The following is a 21,376-nucleotide window of genomic DNA, read 5'->3' as shown; positions in this document are numbered from 1 at the left end:
TGTCGGGACTTGAAGTTTTTTTTTTCCTCTTTCAAGCGGCGGTGTTTTGTCCGCGGAGGGGGCAGAGCAGGTCTGGCCGCGGTGCACCCCGGGAGCTGTAGTTGGAGACGGGCTGAGGAACCGTGGCGGCGGCTTGTGGCGGCTCGTACCTCTTGGGACTCCGCAGGGGCGGCCGGCGAGGGTGCCTCCGGCGCGCAACAGGTAGGCGACGCCGGGAGCGCGTCCTTGTAGCGCCTTGGCCTCGCCTGGCCAAGCGGAGTGCGGGGGGAGGAGGACCAGGGGCCGGGGCGGCCGGCGAAGGGCAGGAGGCGTCGCGTGAGTAAATGCCCAGAACGAAGATCGTCGAGTGGGAAGGGGTCGCGAGGGTCATCTAGTCCAGCCCCTTGCGGGGCAGGGATCTGTCGCTCAACGCGGGACTCGAACCCGCGACCCTGAGAACGCGCGTCTCCTTCTCCACCGGCTGAGCTGTGGAGCGGAGGGGACGGTGGTCCCGAGCCCCTGGTGGAGGGTGAGGGGCTCACACGTCGACTGCACCCCGAGGAAACGAAGGTGGGCCTGGGAGAATGTTGCTCACAAATCTTCCCTCGTAAATCTTCCTTCCTTCGCTCGCTGATAGTTTGCAGGCTGCTGCTCCCTGCGGTTCGAGGAATCGGCTTCAGCGCCCCAGTAATAACTAATGGCCACAGCCAAAGTAAGAGGGGGAGCGAGAGAGTTTTGTGGCGCCTCGAAAGGGCTTTATTGTGGTCTACAATTTTGTGGTCTTTGGAGCCTCGTCAGATGCACGGGACTGGCAACTGAATATGCAAAAACTGGTAAACATCTCGAGTAATGATTTGGCTTATTTGCTTGTTAGGGTTGCACCCTGCCCTTCAACGTTGAAGGGCGGGATATAAATCTAACAAACAGACGGTCTCTTGATTTTCATTGGCCTTTTGCCCTATGTAGGGTTTTTCTTTCTTTTCTTTATAGTTATGTATTTATCTTTGCCAGTCTAGGTTAATACTTCATGGATCAAATGAAATGGATTTTTGTCCATGAAAGCTTATGTCACTACTTATACTTCATTCACTTATAACCACAACTGAAACACAAGAGTTAATAATACTTTGAAATATTACTAAATAGCCAATGAAATACTACCCTAAACTTTCCACAAAAGCTGTGGCAAAAAGGTATGCTTTAGGCAGTGCCAAAATACAGAGATGGGGTTTGCCTTATCTCAAGGGGGATGGAATTCCATAACTGAGGGGCCACCATGGACAAGGCTGTCATGCCCCACTGCAGGACTGCCGTAGTGACAGAACCACAAGAAGGATTTCACCTGCAGATCTTAGTAACCATTGCTGTTGATCTGGGTGCATCAGGACTGGTAGCCTAGTGCTAGAATTACTGTTGGACATGCTGCTAGCATTGTGTTTTTAAAGACAATTTCTACTGTACAGCAGTAGAAATACTGTTGTCAGATGTAAACCACACAGAGTATAACTCTTTTCTTTTCTTCTGGGCAGGAATAGTTGAGCTAAGTATCATCATCCATAATACTCCCTCCCTCACAGCAAGGAATTTGTACTGTGGGATAGTCTTTACATGCCTTTCCAGAATGTGAACAAATCAAAAAGGAACTGCAATACCTCCTTCTGCCCTGTTCTTTCCTATGGCTGTTTCAATAGGGAGTAAAGTACTTTGCTGCAGAAATTAGTGTGGGAGTAAATGACTGTAGGTGGAACTCAGTATTTGCCAAAGGGAAGCACTGGGCGCATGACATCCCTGTAGTGGAGTCAGTGCTGCTTCCAGGGAAGGAGGAGGCAAGTTGACAGGGGCATCAACATTGTGAAAGTGCACTGGTTGAGTCACTCTGATGCTCCTTCTGATGTGCCCCACAGTGCCAACATCTCCTCTCCCTGCCAGTAAGGAGCAGCAACTACACTGCAGTGGGTTGTCAGGTGCAGAGCGCACCTTTTCCTGCTTGCTACTACTGAGTCGCATCTACAGTTACAACAGTCAATTGCTTCCATATTAATCTCTGCACTAAAATGGTGGTGAAAAGAGAAAGCATAGCTGAGAGAGAATGGGTTAAAAAGAGATAACTAGGTTGAAATACAGCAATACCTCCATGAACGTCCGCCTCGTCTAGCGTCTGTTCCAGTGAATGTCCACAGCAAACCTGGAAGTACCAGAACTGGTTACTTCCAGGTTTGCCACTCGCACATGCGCAGAAGCGCAAACCGCTCCGTGCGCATGTGCAGACATGGCGCTTTGCCCTGCATCCTTTTTGGCTAGCGGCTGGGGCTCCAGAATGGATCCCAGCCACAAAACGAGGTACGACTGTAGTAAAGAAAATATTGCCTGCTCTTGATGGTGTTACACTTCCTGTGAAGGAGCGGGTATATAGCTTGGGGATACTCCTGAATCCATTGCTATTGCTTGAGGCTGAGGTTGTCTCAATGGCGTGGAGTGCCTTCCATCAGCTTCAGCTGGTGGCTCAGCTATGCTCCTATCTGGACAAGGATAGCCAGACTTCTGCTGTCTATGCTCAGGTAGCCTTTAGGTTAGATTACTGCAATGCATCATACTAGGGACTTCTTTTGAAGATGGTTCAGAAACTTCAGCTGGTGCAAAATTCAGTGGTCAGGTTGCTCACTGGGGCAAAACAGTTTGAACATATAATACCAATTCTGACCTGACTACACTGACTGCCAGTTAGTTTCCAGACCCAATTCAAAGTGCTGGTTTTGACCTATAAAGCCTGATGTGGCACAGGACCTCAATGCCATAAGGGCCACCTCTCCCCATATGAACCAATCCAAACCCTGCAATCATCATCTGAGGCCCTTCTTCATGTGGCAACACAAGAACAGGCCTTTTCAGTGGTGGCTCTCCGTTTATGGAATGCTCTCCCTAAGGAGGCTTACCTGGTGCCATCAATATAGATTTTTAGGCGCCAGGCAAAAACGTTCCTCTTTAACCAGTCCTTTGACCTCTGTCTGGCCTTTTGTAGGTGTTTGAAATGTATTTTAATGTATTATTTTAAAGTTGGTTTGGTTTGGTTTAAATGTATCATTTGGAGTTTTGTTTGTTTGCTCATTTGCCCATAAGTTACTTTGAATTGCCTTTGGCAAGAAAAAGCAACTAATTAATGTAATAAAAAATAATATAAAGAAGGTTACTTCCTGCAGTTAAGTCAATACAGTCCTTGAGTTGGGAAAACTATAAAAGTGAACCTTCAAATATTGACTTTTTAGTCCATGTAGTAGTTGGATTACAGGTGTTTCCAGTTTTAAGTGGGAATTTTGTTTGATATAATTTATGCTGTTGAATATCATTTGATGATTCAGAGATCCTGGAATCCAGTCTCTGTAGTATCATTGTGAGGAGATAATCACTTTGGAGAAGAGCATCAGTGTGGCTGCTTATTCTTCTTTATGTTTGCTAATCATACTGTTTAATTATACAACTTCTGCTTTTCTCAAAAATCATGAAACTAAAAGTGTGGATAAAATTAAAATGTTAAACTATTCTTCAGAAACTCAGGTTCATTTGTTTTCTGTTTTCACTGGATGGAATGAGTCTTGCAGTGAAATGTGGTAGAACTATATTAAATAATACATCAGATAGCCAGCTCATTTAAAATGAACATACTTCCGCTTTACTCAGCATCTTATCAAAATATCTATGCTGGATGATTTTGCTTTCTGCATATGCTAGTCAGTGTTCAAAGCTCCCATTGTTCTAGGTGCATTTTGTGACAGGGAATTTTGTTAGTGCATCTAAAATTTCAGATTTAAACTGCAGAGTGCCTCCCCACTTCCAGCTACTCTCTGAAGACTGCAGAAGATACCCTCTTAAGAATATTAGGGGGTGGACAGGGGAAGGACTAGACCATGTAAAAAATGAGGACAGTAGCAGGAATTTAAAATAATTTGAATTGGATGAAGCAGAAGATGACCTCATAGTTAAGAAGGATGTACCCGGCAGGATTAGGTCAGCATCCTAGGGTGTGAGAATTTACTGGAGCATTTTGTAAGACTTTGTGACATGTAGCAACCCTAAGTTACGTTCTGATTGTGTGAAATTATTTTCCTGTTTTCATTTCTTTATAAAGCCATTCATACTCTGTTGTTGCTTAATACATACATCGAGGGGAATCTCCATGTTTTAAATAAGGTTATGATAATTTTGTTTGTTTGAAAACCTACTTTCTCTTATTTCCAGATAACGGAAGGGAACGCGAATGAGAGTTCCATAAATTCTACAGTCAAGAAGTATAAGCTTTCTTACAGTTGCTAATGAAGGATGGCTACTCCATATGTTCCTGTTCCAATACCTATAGGAAGTTCTACTAGTTTTACCACGAATAGAAACCAAAGAAGATCATCTCTTGGGAGCATTTCAACATGTTCAGATTCTTCAAAAGCACAGCTAGAGGAATCTTCTATCAGTAGTTTTAAAAAGAGGAGTGTCCCTGATGCAATTGGTGCCACTTCATCTCCTTGCAATAGTCCGCTTCTTAGGACTAAATTTATAGGTACGAACACATCTATGGAATATTGCACTCAACCATCAGAAGATAGTGAGCAAAACATAAACTCTGGGAGCTGGGAAGATCGGCCTGCTACGCCTACGATACTAGGTTATGAGGTGATGGAAGAGAGGGCAAAATTCACTGTAAGTTGTGCTTTTTTCTTCAGGAATTTTGCTAGTAACACATCATTTAAAGATTCACAGAATCCTTAAAAAATACTAATCACGCTGCACAGTAAGTATGGGACTCTTCGCTGGCTTTCTGAAATGGCTCTTGAATTGCCTGCTAGATGCCATTTCCATACTATTTGATTCCCCACCACCATTCCTATCTTGTTTTTGACACATATTCTGGACAATGACTGCCTCATAGTATCCGGCTACCAGTGTTGTGATCTGGCCTTTGTGTATGCACTCGGGATTACTGGCATCTGCAGTTGTGGTGTGTGAGTGTGGGTGAATGTGTGCAGGTGTAGTAGATGGATTGAGGTACAGGTGTGTGAGCAGGCATAGAAGTTGAGCAGGTGTAAGTGTATTGAGTGAGTGGAATTCTGTGTCACAGGGTTTGATGTTTTATATATTGTATAATTTATGGGTTCTGATAATTTCCATACAGTATTTCTATTGTTTTACCATTATTGTTGGTTGGTTGTTTATAAGCTGCTAAACTGCTTTATGATCTTTTCTATTGAAAAGTGGAATATAAATACTTGAAACTAATTAATTAATTAAGCCATCTGTACTTGTATAAAAGTTGCTGATTCCAGCACTGTTGAGCTACTAAAAACAATAAATGCTTTCAGTTCTGCAAATTTTAACCTTGCTCAGCTTTATACACATGGGTAGCTTCAGCATGGCTGGAATTACATAAAGCGGTGTTAATTACTTTTTGCAGTCTGAGCTGGATTCAACAATTGAGGATAACCAAGGCTGTGTTTCTGAAGTGGTTGTTCTGTGTAAACAGCACTTTAAAAAAACAAAAACATCCACAGAAAGAGAATTTTTATGGTAATTTAGGCTGCAGTCCTATATACTTCCTTATTTGGAAGTAAGACCCATTGAACTCAGTGGGACACTCCTGGATGGACATGTATAGGACTGCACTGAAATCACAAAAGGAGAAGAAGACATATGCAGGCACCATTAGTTTAGATACCAAATAGGTGGGTATAATCCAACGAGTTCTCCCTTTCATCTGAGTCATCATAAATTAATATTGCAGATTATTGCAATGTACCATACTTTTGTTGGTTATACTTTGAATATGCATTAGATTTTTAATCCTAACCTTAATTTACTGGGAAGCAATACTGTATTCAGATCTTTGAGACTTGATTCTGATTAACAGTGCAAGCCAAACTATAGGAACCCAGCATAAATTAGGATGTCATAAATTACCCCATTCCAAACTAAATCCAGGAGCAGAGCCAGCCCAAGCCTGACAGAGGGAAAACAATACTTTATAACAGTATGACTTGCACTACCCTTTCTGCCAGTCTAACTTCCACTCGATTGGTAGGTCATGTGATTGAGGCAACTGGAATTTGGAACAGAGGCAAGTCTCCCCCTTACCCAGTTTCTCCTGAGCTAGGATGAGTGACTCAATGTAGGTAGGATCAGGGTATCTTGTTGAAATACACTATTTTTGTGAAAATAGTTTAAAATAGAAAATCCAAATTCCATGAACTGGTTCCTCCTGGGAGCAGTAAAACAATACCAGTTCTATATTTGCATGAGATACCTGTTCATTTTTTATACTTTAGTATATATACATAGGCAAACTTTGATAACGCTTGCTTCCTTTCTGAAAGAATAGTTATGTCAGCTTCCTAGTAATTATAGTGTAATATGACTAAAATGCTCACACAACTTATTGAAACTGCTATAATAGTTTTTTTTTTATTTAACAGGTTTACAAAATCCTTGTAAAGAAAAATCCAGAGGAAAACTGGGTAGTTTTTAGAAGGTATACAGACTTCTCCAGGCTTAATGACAAGGTATATAATTCTTGATCTCCAGCTATTAATATACCAGATTAACATTTTTGCTTCCAACTTTGAAAAGTTACAATGAGAAAAACAAGCAATTGCTTTGCCATAGAACTAGTAAGTTCACTGAGAAGTTAAATGGTATTTGAAAAGACATTCCAGCACCATATTTATTTACATTTTTTATTGAATTATTATACCACCCTTCATCTGAAGACCACAGGGTGATCTGCATATTTGACACCCGAAAATAATACCTGCAAGCCCTTTAACTTTTTCTGGTTACCTTCCTCCTCCCCCCCCCCCCCGGTTTGATCTGCAAAATCTTAGGCGGCACTCAACTAAGTTTTACTCAGAGTACACCCATTAAAAATGAACAGGCCTAACTTCCATGTTCATTAATGTTGAATGCTACCCCTTGCTTAATCAAGAGAAGGCTAATTTGCTAAGATTCATATATCTCTGCCTATTGTTGTAAACCTTCTTCTAACAAGATGCATTCCCATAATGTGTTTCTTGACTAGCCATTTGTTTGTACCAAAGAAGACAGAGGAATAGTGCAGTGGCATGACTCAAATTTTCACAATTTTTTGCTTTTTTGAAAAAGCACCAAATTTTCACTATACGTGAATTAATAGATAGTGGTTGTTTTCAGGTATTGGCGCACTGGTATTGCATTTGATATGTTGTTGCTACTCTTCAAACCAGCTTGACCTGCCACCCTTTGCTGAGAAAATCTAATCAAAAGAACCCATTGCACATTAACCTGAGGCAAAGGGACAGAAATAGATAAAAAGCAAGGGGGGAACACCTTAGTGATATATTAAATCTATGCAGAAAATGTAATTCCTTACCATCTACTTGGTTTGCTTTTTTCAGCTCAAAGATATGTTTCCTGGTTTCCGATTGGCACTGCCACCAAAACGCTGGTTCAAGGATAACTACAATCCTGATTTTCTGGAAGATAGACAGCTGGGACTCCAAGCATTCTTACAGAATTTAGTAGCTCACAAAGACATTGCTAACTGGTATGTGATTCTCACCTTCTTCTGTCACTTGGATTATTTTAACAGGGTCACAAAAGAATAAGACCTTCTTTAGCTGTTGCTCTTTTTTGGTAATACTTGGTTTGAGCTCTACTGCCCACTATTCTAAATTGTACTCCTGCTTTTCCAGAATTAGACTAATGAATAATTAAATTGCTTTCTGTGAATAAAGAAAGCCTCCCCAGACTAATACCAGCACATATGTTTCTGGGCCAGGTTCAGGATTCTTGTATCAATTCACAAGGACTTTAACAACAGTGGTCCAGGAAATCTTAACAACCACCTAATTCCATATATCCATGCCTAATCACTGAAGCCCTTTCAGGAGTAGCTGTTAGTTGTCGATGGCTCTAAAGCACAGCCACATTTTCAGCATTGTGGACCCAATTTTGTAGAACTTTCTCCCAGGTGAGATGAAATAGGCCTTTCTCCTTTTGAACTTCTTACACCTAGTGGAGGCCTTTTTACTTCACTAGGCATTTTAAGTAAGTTTTGTTATTAGTTTTAACTTAACTTTACTGTTACTCAGCACTGCTGAGACAACAGAATTAAGCAATATATAAGCTGTTGAAACTGAAAATTAGTAAAAGTGTAGGAACTTGCGTTATTTTAGGTTACAAAAGGGCAAATGTGTTTAAGACTGGAAATTGCAAAAGGAGTTTTGAGAGGTCTTAAAAAATATTTCAGACTTCTACATTCTAGCCGCTAGCAGGGTGGAATCTGTCTAAATTACAGGATTTGCCACAATTGGGATGCAGAGAAAGGGCCAAAGGAAGTCAGGAATGTATTTGTGTAGATAAGAATATACCCTAAATCTGGGGTCAGCAAACTTTTTCTGCAGGGGGCCAGTTCACTGTCCCTCAGACCTTGTGGGGGGCCGGACTATATTTTGAAAAGAAAAAAAAATGAATGAGTTCCTATGCCCCACAAATAACCCAGAGATGCATTTTAAATAAAAGGACACATTCTACTCATGTACAAACACCAGGCAGGCCCCACAAATAACCCAGAGATGCATTTTAAATAAAAGGACACATTTTACTCAGGTAAAAACACAATGATTCCCGGACCATCCTGGGCCGGATTTAGAAGGCGATTGGGCCGGATCCAGCCCCTGGGCCTTAGCTTTCCTACCCATGCCCTAAATGGTGTGAATCAAAGTTATTTAAAGGACTGCCTGCACCTGTATGAGACAGCTCAAGCTTTGAGACCAAATTCTGAAACCCAGGTCTCTGGCTGATCAATAAGATGGACAGATATCAGAGACAAGGCCTTATGAATAACGGCTCCACATTTGTGGAATTGCCTCACCCAAGAAATACATAACTCTTAAAATAACTTTTGAGATGCTTTTATTTCATTTCACTTTTGATTAGTCTGCTGTGCTTTAATTGAGGATGTGTACTTTAACTGTGTCTAAATTTTCTAGTTGTATGTAGTATTATGTTCTATTTATTATCCGTATACATCACACTGTGAGAGCAATGTATTTGGAAGGTGGTTGTTAAAGTCTTTAAATATACAAAAAATCTGCTGTTGGCTGTTTGGCATTGTGTATTCAGCATGTGGAGTTACAATATGGGGATTATCCGTTAATTTTATTTTTCAGTTTCTAAAAATACATATAAGAAGATGATTTTTTAAAAACCTTCTAAAATGCAGATTTGAATGGAATGCCTTTGATTCTGCCTGTATTTGTTATATGCTTTCTAAGATGGGTGATTTTGAAGATACTCTTTTATGAATGCTTTAGAGCTTGGCATTGCAATCGAAACCATGTGTTGTTGTTTTTAATTATAGAATCTCTAGTTTTATGCAATCTTGAACCACATATGTTATGAGCAGTGTGCTATTTGGCAGTACATTGAATTCTAAATGCCAACCTTGAAGCTGAAATGTTCCATTTCAGTGTGTTTGTTTGTGTTAATGGTGGCTGGTTATGGATGGGTAATTATAGTAGAATCCTGAATGGTTGGGTGGACTAGACCGCAAGTCGTGACAATTTCTCAATGGATCAGAAATTGGTCGTGGTGGAATTTGTCTTTGCCACTATTGTTGAACATTTCAGTACAGGAGTGGCTAAGCAGTTGTTCTCCAGTTGTTGCCAATGGTTAGTGCTGATAGGGTGTGGGCATAATCTTAAGAGCACAGGTTAGCTACTTCTGCTTCAATATAACAGCTGAAAAGTAGTGACAGAAGTGCCTCTTAGCAGGTACTTTCAGTTCCTATCAACTCTGTTATATATGAACTTCTTGAACTTTTGTCCTTTAGAGGTTTGTGCCATCTGATAGCATGTTGGGAGTCTCTCACAGAAATTGTAGCCTTCTGTGCTGCAGCTGTGACAGCAACAACCATATAGAACTCCTCCACAATAGGTTGTAGACCCAGTGTTCAGCTAAGAGCTTGTACTGCATAGTGTTGATGCAATTATGTTTGTGTGTGATTTTATTTTTATATAAAAAAATGCAACCTAAAATGTCCTGAGACGCAACAAATAAACTCATCTTTTTCTGTTGCTTCTAACTTCTGCACTTCATTGCTAATAGACTAGTATGTAGAGTTTTCCAAATTCTTTCAAGATGTCTTGGGCTTATGCCAGAATCAATGTTCTCATTAATGGCTTCTTCCTGACATGCAAAGTAGCGACACTCGTTCAAAACTCTGTGAACCAGTTCTCTTGCCCCAATATTAAACAGGATTTTGTTAGTGAGATTCTTCACTTTATAACGCCATGAATAAGAGTACAGTAAAACTGCATCCTAAAGTAACATCCTCATTGGAATGATTTTTAATAGGGATATAAGTTCACAATGAATATCAGAAATACACATTGTGCAAGCTGTGTTTTCCCTTTTATTTGCTCATGAGTATTTCTTTTTGCATATTGTGGAAACTGGAGAAAGGTGTTAAACCTGTAAAACAGATGCTTGGATTACTTATTCTTCTGACAGGCTGGGCCGGAGTCATTTGTGGCTCCACCCTATCCTGGAGGAGAATCTAAAAAGGGATTCCGTTCTCTGCTGTTCATAAAAGGCAAGTGTGCATGTGCGTTTTCTGCTGCTCTAGTTGCAGCTTTCTGTAGAAGAAGCATACTTTCTGCTTCTATCAGTATTGCCCATCTTAGTGCAATAGAGCTAAAATAGTAATGCTTAGTTGAGTCTGTGTAAACAGCTTTGCTCAATCAAAAACTGTAAGTTAAAGATGGAATTCCCTTCCCCACATGCACCGCATTATGGTTTGGAAAGAGGAGAGGAAATCCAATATTGCTGTTGCTTCCATTAAAGTTCTAAATGCATTTGAATGAACTTTTGCATCACAATCCTAATCATATAAATCACACATAGGAGCATAAGAAATGCCTTGCTCCAGCCTGCATCTAACAGATAACCAGCATTTTGTTTCCAACAGCTGCCAATCAGCTGATTCTAATAAACTCTCAAGTATTGCACGAAGGCAGCAGTCTTCTGTTTTGTACTGCATTTTGTCTCCAACATCTGGTATTCAGAAAGGTGTACTGCCTCTGGCCACAGATCAGTGTATATTTTTAGGTTATTACAACCTCAGTTGAGAATATACTTAACAAAACCCTACACTTGATTTCCCCCCCCCCCCTTTCCACTAGTGGACAAAGAACTTTGTTTCTTAACTGCAACCACATATAGTACTTGTTTATTAGAGCTGCCAAAGGCATCATAGCATAAAAAAGCCTACCCAAGGCTACCCAAAACCAACTGATATTCATCTTATTAAGTGCTTGGATTCAGTGGTTATATGTTTTTTATAATCATTCTTCCACGTAAAAGCTTTATACCATTAGTCACAAGATACACATTTTGTAGTATTTTTCACATTTTGTAACTTAATATTGCCAAAATTTTCCTTACACTCAGTAACGGGGTCTAAAAGAGGTACAGAACAAGTGAAATCAAGCTTGGAGAAAGCAACAATGCTTTCATATAATAAGCTGTTCTGAGGATGGCCATTTGCGATCTCATTCCACATCTTTTCAAAACAGCAGTTCAACCATGAAGAGAAGCTCTACTGTAAATAAAACTGTTTGGAAAGGGTGTGATATAACTGTCAAATGAAGCAAAGAAGCATTGTTCCTGTTTTTTCTAGACAGTTCATTTGACTGAATAGATGTTATGAGAGGAAAAGACACATTCTCACTCACTCACAAACTCGCTGACGAACCTGGAAATTCTACAGATGTGATGTTAGAACAGTTTTCCACAAGCTTTCTTCATGTTTTATAATATCAAGCTTCTTTAGTCCCAACCTGTGTAGACTGCTGCTCCAGAATTTCCAGCAGCTCAGTGTCCTTCGTTGTTGATTTCTTCAAAACAAACAAACAAACTTTGCATATGTAAACTGGCAAATCTGTGAGAGGAATTCCTTCATAAAAATTATTTGCAATGTGAAGTGTTCTCCATATTTATGGTATTTAAAGCAGCAGGCACACTTGTTTGCATGTTTGGTTGAAGCCTTAGTTTAATCTTCTCAAAAGAGATGCTTCCACACAATTGACACATACAACATGGTTTGTTTTTGTGTTGTTACATGTTTTGTGTTCTCATTTTGTATTTTTATGTTGTGAACTGCCCTGTGATCCTCAAAAGAAGGGCAGTGTACAAATTTACCGTAATAAACAAACAGACTTCTGCTAGTCAAAAGTATGCTGGAAAAGAGACAGTTTAGGAATAGTTACATAGGCTAGACATGGCTTGAGAAAAAATCGAAGCCATCTTCCAGAATACAGCAGTGCAAGTCATTCTTGCTCAGTTTATACAAGCCTCTCTATCGTCTCCCCTTTGAACAGTCTTTATTGACCCCAAACAAGTAGGCAGACAGTTATGTCTAGTGTACAGATAAGGCGATAATCCTGGGTGAAGTCTTATTGACAATCTTTATTAATCTTCAGTTTGAGTGCGGGGGAGATCCTGTTTGGTATGCATAAAGCAACTATTGTTATCTTACATTTGTTTTGAAAAGCAAGGTTTTCATGTTTCAAAAGCAATTTGCTTATGTAGTACAGTATAGAGAAATCTGCTATTTGGGAAATGCAAATTCTAAGCCTCCACTGGGACATGGGATTAGTTAGCGGTTCCCTTACTCCTGGCTGTTGTCATTCTGTATTTTAATTCAGATTTATTTATTTCTTACTTTTTACTGGGGAGTTAATCGGATTTTAAAATCCAGGATAAATTAAACTTTAAAAAAAATCCTCACCCTGAATGTCTTTTGTTTTAAACAATTTCATTTTATACTAGACAAGCATCCATTGCTGGGGAGGGTGAAAATGGTATGGAAAACATTTATTTATACCTGGTAACTGAAACATTACACGTTGGTTATAATAAAAACAAACTTGCTCATTTTCGGAGAAATACTGTGTTTTGTGTTGTTTCTCGCTGACTTTAGGCTGTTCTGTTTGGAGACCAACTTCTTTCTTTCTTTTCATTATTTCAAAGTCTTGCAGTGAGGGAGTTCCTTTGTTTGGATGATCCACCAGGACCATTTGATAGCCTTGAAGAGAGTAGGGTAAGTGTAAAGTAGTTATTTTGTTGTTAGAATAAAACACTCTTAACTGGCCTGTTGCATGTGATGTTTGTCATGTCGTACCTTTATAACAGGAGAAGCATCTGTTCTCTTTGAGGCGGACATAAAATATATATGTCTGCCACATAGAAAAAGGCATGGAATGAGTAATCTATGGACTGTACATTTACACAACAAGCAGCCCAAAGGCAGAAAGACAGGGCAGCTATGGAGCAGAGATCACGAAAGCCTGGGGAGGTGAGGGTGGGAAAAGAATGCAGGTAAGGTAAGGTAAAGGTAAAGGGACCCCTGACCATTAGGTCCAGTCGTGACAGACTCTGGGGCTGCGGCACTCATCTCACTTTATCGGCCAAGGGAGTCGGCGTACAGCTTCCGGGTCATGTGGCCAGCAGGACTAAGCCGCTTCTGGCAAACCAGAGCAGCACCTGGAAACGCCATTTACCTTCCCGCTAGAGCGGTACCTATTTATCTACTTGCACTTTGACGTGCTTTCGAACTGCTAGCTTGGCAGGAGCAGGGACCGAGCAACGGGAGCTCACCCCGTCGCGGGGATTTGAACCGCCAAGCTTCTGATCGGCAAGTCCTAGGCTCTGTGGTTTAACCCACAGCGCCACCCACATCCCTAAAGAATGCAGAAGTTGTAGGAAATAATTTCAAAGTTTCTTTTGACTATATTCTTCCTGCAGATTTTCTCAATCTCCGAGTGTTGAATATTGTTTTATTCTGCTGCCTGGTATATAATTATTGATGACTCATATTTGATGCATTGTTTTAAATCTACCTCTGTGATCTGATCTTTTTGCTTTATCAGTTGTGCATGTATCATACTTTAGGGTTTTCCTTCACTGGTTTAATTATATTTAGCATAAAGTATTTTCTCACATATTTTTAATATGTGTATCTTCATGATTTATCAGTTACACTGCTCAGTCTCACTGCTATTTCCTCCTACCTGAAATAGGATATTTTGTTCGGATTGTATGTGATTCTTTTTATTTGTTTTCCTTGGGCATCTGATTTTTCAGATATTGCAGAACCCATCCAAAAGTCTTTCTGAATTATAATAATACCATTTGCTGAATGCATGCAGAAGAACAAAGAAAGAGACTTTTTTGGCTCACATCTAGCAGATATGAACCAGCTTAACACATTATGTTAATATGTCCAGTTCAAATACTTGGTAAAATTACTTTTAAGTTAAAACATTTGGAATGTTGTTAGCATTCCAAAATATATACAGATTGTGTGTGTGTGTGTGTGTGTGTGTGTGTTGAATTTGGCTTTTTAGAGGACAACTTTAACTATTTTAACTTGGTTTCAGTCAAAGTATATTGCCATTGATGTATTTTAATTCCTGTTAATTTTGGCTCTAGTAAATGGCAGGTCCCTTCAGAACTGTCCCATAGTTTAAGGGATTGGCAGCATTATATCTGTACCATCCCCTGGTGGATGCCTGGTTAACTGAATGTGCTACACAACCAAATGAGGATCACTGCCAAATTACATAATAGGCTGTTTTGCTAGTGAAGTTAGCGACAAATTATGAAATGCAAACTTCTTAACGTTAATTGCAGGCTTTCTCTTAAAGAGAAAAAAATTGTAAGCCCTCAGTCCATGCTTTGTGATTTTCTGCATCAAGTGGTTTTGTTGGCAAAGGAAAGCTCACAGCTACAGAGCATCTTATATCTATCAAAAATATAGAGGAAGTCAAGAAGAAAAATATATCCACTTCTTATAGAGACAGTCTCAATAGCGTGTGCAGTGTACCCAAGCACTGAATCAAATATTATTTCCTCTAGCAAGCTATTAGCATTTCACCCCCCAAAATGTTAAAATGCGGCATGTATGTTGGTTTAATTTTTCCTTTACCCTGTTTTAAACACACACACTTTTAGAGATTGGAGAAGTGGTTCCATTTAAAGAAAGGGAAGTAACTTTGAATGACTCCTTGTGACATCAGTCAGGGTTCTACAAAATATCAATTAACAATTTTGCAGGATGTTTGCTTTTCAGGTACCGTAACTATTAACCTTAGAAACTCGGCAAGGTATCATTGGACCTGTGTGGCCCCTTGGAGATGAACTAGCTTAGTGGCTCATGGGCTTTTGAAGACAATTTCCTCTTTCATTGGACTCATGTCTACAAAAGCTCCTACCTCAAAAACCCAATTGGGCTTAATCCTAAGCATACTTACTGAGACATAAATCCCATTAAAATCAGTGGAATTTACTTCCACATAAGTGTATTTAGGAGTGGGTGTTCTTACTGCAACCATACTGATCTCTTTGCTGCAGTTTAGTCTTGGGATCTTAAGTTCTGCAATAAAATCTTTTAACATCAGATAACGTATTTGATGGGGAGGGGGCTCCACAGTACTTGCAATGTTTATCTATGTCACAAGGGCTGGGGGGAAAATCTCTAATTGACCTTCTGAGCCCCATGAGGGGATCTGCAGAATTATGTGGCGTGGCAACAAGACAGCATCATGTGTGCCAAGATGTAATCTCAAGTCATTACAGTGTGCTTCACCTATGCTTTTTTATCTAGCTTTAGCAGAAAATGTCAACTTTTGGTGGACTTTCTCAGTAGCCACATTCAAACCAATATGTGTTATTTTGTGTTTCATCATGATTATGCTGTTACTATAAGATTCTGCAATAGATGCAATGCTTTTTCTGTTATGGCATAGTAGTTCCCTTACATTTTCCTAGTTCTGTTTTAATGTGTCAGTGCAATGAATAGTAAAGTTGCTACACGATGCATGTCTGCAGAGCTGTGGTGGCTGCTCATGCAGATATTCTCAGCTGCATGGTTGGTCACAGCTTGTCATTCTGAAAATATTTTGAAATGTGGGTTAGGACGGTCCCTTTGTGAGCCATTGTCTAGTTGTATACCATGAGGTTAGTTTTTGTTTTGTTTTTTTGCTTGCATAAAAAATGACAGACTGATACAGTTTGTCCTCATTACTGCCACATAAAAATGTTCAGTGCAATGAAATAAGATTGAGGTTGTGTGCTTTTATGCATATTAAAAATTAAAACTATTGCAGTAGGGGAACATCATCAGTCTCAAGTCTTTGCATTTCTCACACAAAACTATTGCCTTCAAAAAAAATCGTTTACTTTTTCTTCTAGGCTTTCTGCGAGACCCTAGAAGAAACAAACTACCGTCTGCAAAAGGAACTTGCTGAAAAGCAAAAAGAGGTGGAAGCTCTGAAAAAAATGCTAAATGAAAAAGAAGTGTACATAGACGCCATAGAGAAACAATTGGGGTAAGTGGACAGAAAATTCTTGAAACTAGAGTGCAATTTAAAAATTAATCCCAAAACATTGAGCACTTATTCATGCATTTCTGAAAACTTTTTTTGTTGCAACCATACTGCACTGGCTCTTGGTGGAGTACAGGGTCAGGTTTAAATGCTGGTTTTGACCTTTAAAGCCCTATGCGGCCTAGGACCCACGTACCTACGGGACCGCCTCTCCTGCTTTGCTCCGGGAGGAACTTAAGGTCCACAAATGAGAACACTTTGGAGGTCCTAAGTTGCAAGATGGTTAGATTGGTCTCAACTAGGGCCAGGGCCTTTTCAGTACTGGCCCTGACTTGGTGGAACGCTCTGTCACAAAAGATTAGGGCCCTGTGGGACTTGACATCTTTCCGCAGGGCCTGCGAGACAGAGCTGTTCCACCTGGCCTTTGGTTTGGACTCCGTCTGACCCTTATGCGTCCCTCCCCTTATGGTTTTGATCTATGGGCTACTATTAAAATGAGGATGTATTTTAAATTGTATTTTAACCCGTATTTTAAATTGGTCTCTCCCCCCCCCCCCCATTATGTTTTTATTGTAATTTTACTGGTGTTAGCCACCCTGAGCCTGGCTCTGGCCGGGGAGGGCGGGGTGTAAATAAAAAAATATTATTATTATTATACCCTCAATTCTCTCCTGAAAGACAGGAGATCTTGTCTTGTGTGAAGTAAAACACTTTAACATGTATGTGAGCCTTTCTGACACAATTGAGGTTGGTGCAGGCCACATATAGCAAGTCAGTTTAACTACGTATTGCTTTGGATAGGAATGATGGGAGGGAGAGCAGTTTCCAAGTAGCAATCTCACAAAGAGGAAATCCTTAGTAAAGTTTCCTGAGGATGAGGACTTCTATTTTACTGTCAGTATGAACCTGAAATCTGGTGAAATAAATGATGCTGCTAATTTTATAGTTATTGCTTGTACCTGACATTGCCCGGGAATTCTAAGGAGGGTGGGAATGAATGCCAGTTAAAATTGGTGCCATTTTGAAAGGTTCGGTGCAGTTTTGAAAGGTTCGCCATCTTGATTCAAAGGACCGTCCAATCTTACCCAAACAGAGAGAAAACACTGCTCCTTCATCTCAAGAACCACTATGCAATCTGATTATGAAACCATAAGAGCTGTCCAAATGCATAGCAAACAAAGTACTGTACTTTCCAAAATATTTTGTAGTCTAGCATCTAAAATACTTTTTCAACATCTAATATAATTAGATTTTCAGTGCATAATGGATAAACAGTATGCTGAAGCATCAATACAAAATAGATACAATTTGTAATGAAAGTTCTTTGCTAATTAGTATCAGTGTCATTTCAATATTATGTCTTAAACCTAATAAAGGAATGAAAATATAATTATGTGTAGAAAGTCTTCTAAAAGAAGTTCTGCTTAGGTGCTTTTTCATTATTTCCTAGCTTAACTATATTGGATTGGATCTAAACTAATGTTTAGCAGGAGCTACAATTACATTTGAAGAAGCAGTGGGGGCAATTTTCACCAATTCCTCCTGTTCCCCTTATCCTCCTAGAAAACACTGGGAGAAGGGAGAGTTAGCAAAAATTGTGTATTCCCTTCTATCTCTAAATAGAAAGTCTCCTTACATTTGTGAAAGTGATTTTCTGGATCGAATCAGCTGTATCTTGAATTCGTTACACAGGGATTTAAATTTAGGAAAAGTGAAGTCTCGTAAGTTGTCAGGACAAGAGAGTGAGTGCAGTGGAGAAGTGGAATCCTCTGCAATAGAGGCAGATCAAGGAGCCCTGGAAGAAGACAACAGGTACAATCTAAAATTTTCTATGTTTTATTTAAGGTTATTTTCTGAAAAGCCTTTCACTTCTACAGTCTCCTGCGATATGCTGTTGTAGAAGTGCCATTCACATTCCAAATGCAATTCACACATATTAAATATATTTATGTTACTTGTGGTTTCCTGCCTTTTTCTCCCCTTCAAAAAGTCCTTGCCCCAAACTGAGGTTAAAAGGATAATAGTTGAGGGCTGTACCTCTTCTGTAGGAGGTATGCTGAAGAAGCTGCATGTGGATCATGCTGGTTGAACATGAAATGATCTGATAGGCATGCATCTGTGATCCACCTTAACCCAGAGGTCTAGGTAGCCATGACTAATAATATAAACAATGGAAAAAACGGCATAAAACACAAAACCAGCAACCTGGCTTAGCATATTTTGCGGGGCAAGGGTCTACCTCTATAAACTCTTAGTAAAAGAGATTAGTTTTCCAAGTGTGCTGATCAGAACCATGAGATAGATATGAAATGACCCCCCCCCCAAAAAAAAAAGTGTGTCAAACATATTGATCTGTCTCTACAGTTCTGAGAAAGAGAATCGGGCAACATCTTGGAGCGGTTCGTTGGCTGAAAATCACGTGCCAGAAATCGAAGTTGCTGAGGTAGCGTATACCACTGATGAAGAGATGTAAATGCTACCAGCTGCCTTTACAGTAGTGTAAAAAAGTCAATGTCTGGATTGCATTGAACAGAAGTATATAGTAGCTGTCAAGCAGAAGCTGAGATGGCAGAAGCTTGAATGTTTACATAAACCAATCTAGAGAAACCTATGGCATAGGAAGGATATAAGTGCTGCTTTGTCTCAGCCTTTATCTAGCCTTATGAGAGATATATATTAATATATAAAAAAGCTCTGGTTAAAGGCAGGTCAAGTTGGAATCCTAAGTGATGTATATAAGTTATATGTACCCATATATAAAGGATAAATGCCACACATGTAGATATACCAATCATGTAGCATGTTGTATATCACATGCTTGCTATTAATATTTCACATTTTGTATGGACAGCTTTTTGGTATTTGGATTTTCAGATTCTTTATATAGGCATGTAACTTCTGCTCTGGGAAATATAATTCTGCCATATGGACTTGGAAAATGTATATGATTTCTTGTGGTTTTTAAAGTCATAAATGTAAATAAGTGATATGTAAATTATAATGCAATGATCTAGGAAAGCTTGCAGTACCAAAATTAAACCTTTCAGTAATGGGAATGTTATTTGTTTTCATAATGCGGAAAGAAATATCACACTGTGGGCATTCACCTGCACTTGAAAACAATATAAAAGCTGTCTTTTAACTGTTTTTCTTTAAATCTCCTTACACTTTTGCCACTCAGCCACATAATCACCGAATCAACAAATTTGCCTTATATAAAGAACACTACCTCTTTCTTTTGTTGCTAATGCATAATTGCTCTGTTTAAAGTATGCATATTATAAACAGATATTTGAGTCATTAAAGCCATACTTCTGCACAGTTAAATAACTAAATCTTATTGCAGTTTATGTTTGTGTGTGTTTATAAAATATTGTACACCCAGGAACACACTATAAGCTTCACTCTCGTTTTAAAATTTGTGTTGAACCTAATAATGCACTTTATAACAAAGAAAATATTGTGCCAAGTTCATTGGCTCTGTGTTTTTTGTGCTTTTTGTTCGACCTTTTGGACTGAGGGAAGGTGCAATTGGTTTGTACAGTAGTGCCTTTTTGTATTTTGCTTGTTACAGATGTTATAATAGTGTGTCAGCTTTATGGAATCGTCAGAAACATTCTGCTCAGCAGTTATTTGCTGGAAGTGCCTTGTTTTGTCTGCTCTTTCAGTAGGAAGAATGCTTCTTTTGTTCTTCTCTGTGCCACCTACTCCTTCGTTTAATGCTGTTAACACACAGTCTCATGTGCCGGAATTTTCAGTGGTCGCTTTGTGTTTTAGGGTGTGAGGACAAAGATCTCTGCAGGACTGTATGAAACCATCTGGGGAAAATAAACCTTTGGACATGACAACATCTTTTTTTGGTCGTCTGTTGCAAAATAATGCTGGGTTTAAAAGAGTCTGGAGCTTAGCTAACTTGCTCCTTGGCTTTTTAAAATCTACATTCCATGTTTTGTCACGGTGCGTGAAATTTTAATGTTGGCTTGGAATGCATTTTCTCTGCCTTTTATTGCAGGAGATTTTTGTATATTCGCACCATTCCGGAGGTCACTCTGCTACTTCTCCCTTCAACTGTGTACAAACACTCTTACTAGTCATGGGTGACTTGTTCCATCTTCATTGTCAGAGGCAGTTTCTGGGAGTTGCAGATAGGCAGAGGTGTGTTTGCATGCTTCCCATATGCATCTGGTTCACCACTGTGAGAGCAGGATGCTGGACCGTTGGCCTGATCCAGCAGGCACTTCTTATGCTCTTATATAACAATAATAATTTATTATTTATACCCCGCCCATCTGGCTAGGTTTGCCCAGCCACTCTGGGTGGCTTCCAACAGAATATTAAAATACAGTCATCTATTAAACATTAAAAGCTCCCCTAAACAGGGCTGCCTTCAGATGTCTTCTAAAAGTCTGGTAGTTGTTTTTCTCTTTGACATCTGGTGGGAGGGCGTTCCACAGGGCGGGTGCCACTACCGAGAAGGCCCTCTGCCTGGTTCCCTGTAACTTGGCTTCTCGCAATGAGGGAACCGCCAGAAGGCCCTCGGCGCTGGACCTCAGTGTCCCGGCTGAACGATGGGGGTGGAGACGCTCCTTCCGGTATACTGGACCGAGGCCGTTTAGGGCTTTAAAGGTCAGCACCAACACTTTGAATTGTGCTCGGAAACGCACTGGGAGCCAGTGTAGGTCTTTCAAGACCGGTGTTATATGGTCTCGGCGGCTGCTCCAAGTCACCAGTCTAGCTGCCGCATTCTGGATTAGTTGTAGTTTCTGGGTCACTTTCAAAGGTAGCCCCACATAGAGTGCATTGCAGTAGTCCAAGTGAGAGATAACCAGAGCATGTACCACTCTGGCGAGACAGTCTGCGGGTAGGTAGGGTCTCAGTCTGCGTACCAGATGGAACTGGTAAACAGCTGTCCTGGACACAGAATTGACCTGCGCCTCCATGGACAGCTGTGAGTCCAGAATGACTCCCAGGCTGCGCACCTGGTCCTTCAGGGG

The 21,376-nt window shown here is 40.0% G+C and overlaps 2 protein-coding genes across 3 annotated transcripts in view; both read left to right on the top strand.

The window, feature by feature from the left end:
* LOC308593068 (fatty acid-binding protein, adipocyte-like) overlaps window positions 1-21,376 on the top strand; it is a 397,890-nt gene that overhangs the window by 309,404 nt on the left and 67,110 nt on the right. The gene's annotated exons all lie outside the window — the stretch shown is intronic.
* Window positions 40-20,230, top strand: SNX16 (sorting nexin 16). Of its 2 annotated transcripts, none has more exons than XM_081204979.1 (8): window positions 40-201; window positions 4,213-4,665; window positions 6,432-6,518; window positions 7,389-7,537; window positions 13,027-13,096; window positions 16,249-16,385; window positions 18,075-18,194; window positions 18,747-20,230. In XM_081204979.1, the coding sequence occupies exons 2-8, from the start codon at window positions 4,294-4,296 to the stop codon at window positions 18,853-18,855; spliced, it is 1,044 nt and encodes a 347-aa protein (XP_081061105.1). In that variant the 5' UTR covers window positions 40-201; window positions 4,213-4,293; the 3' UTR covers window positions 18,856-20,230. The 2 variants fall into 2 exon arrangements, with proteins under 2 accessions (XP_081061105.1, XP_081061106.1); XM_081204980.1 differs by lacking the exon at window positions 40-201 and adding an exon at window positions 227-549.

This window comes from Podarcis bocagei, assembly GCF_964188305.1.
Source record: "Podarcis bocagei genome assembly, chromosome: 8".
NCBI classification, from domain to species: domain Eukaryota; kingdom Metazoa; phylum Chordata; class Lepidosauria; order Squamata; family Lacertidae; genus Podarcis; species Podarcis bocagei.
This window is presented reverse-complemented; position numbering and strand designations above follow the sequence as displayed.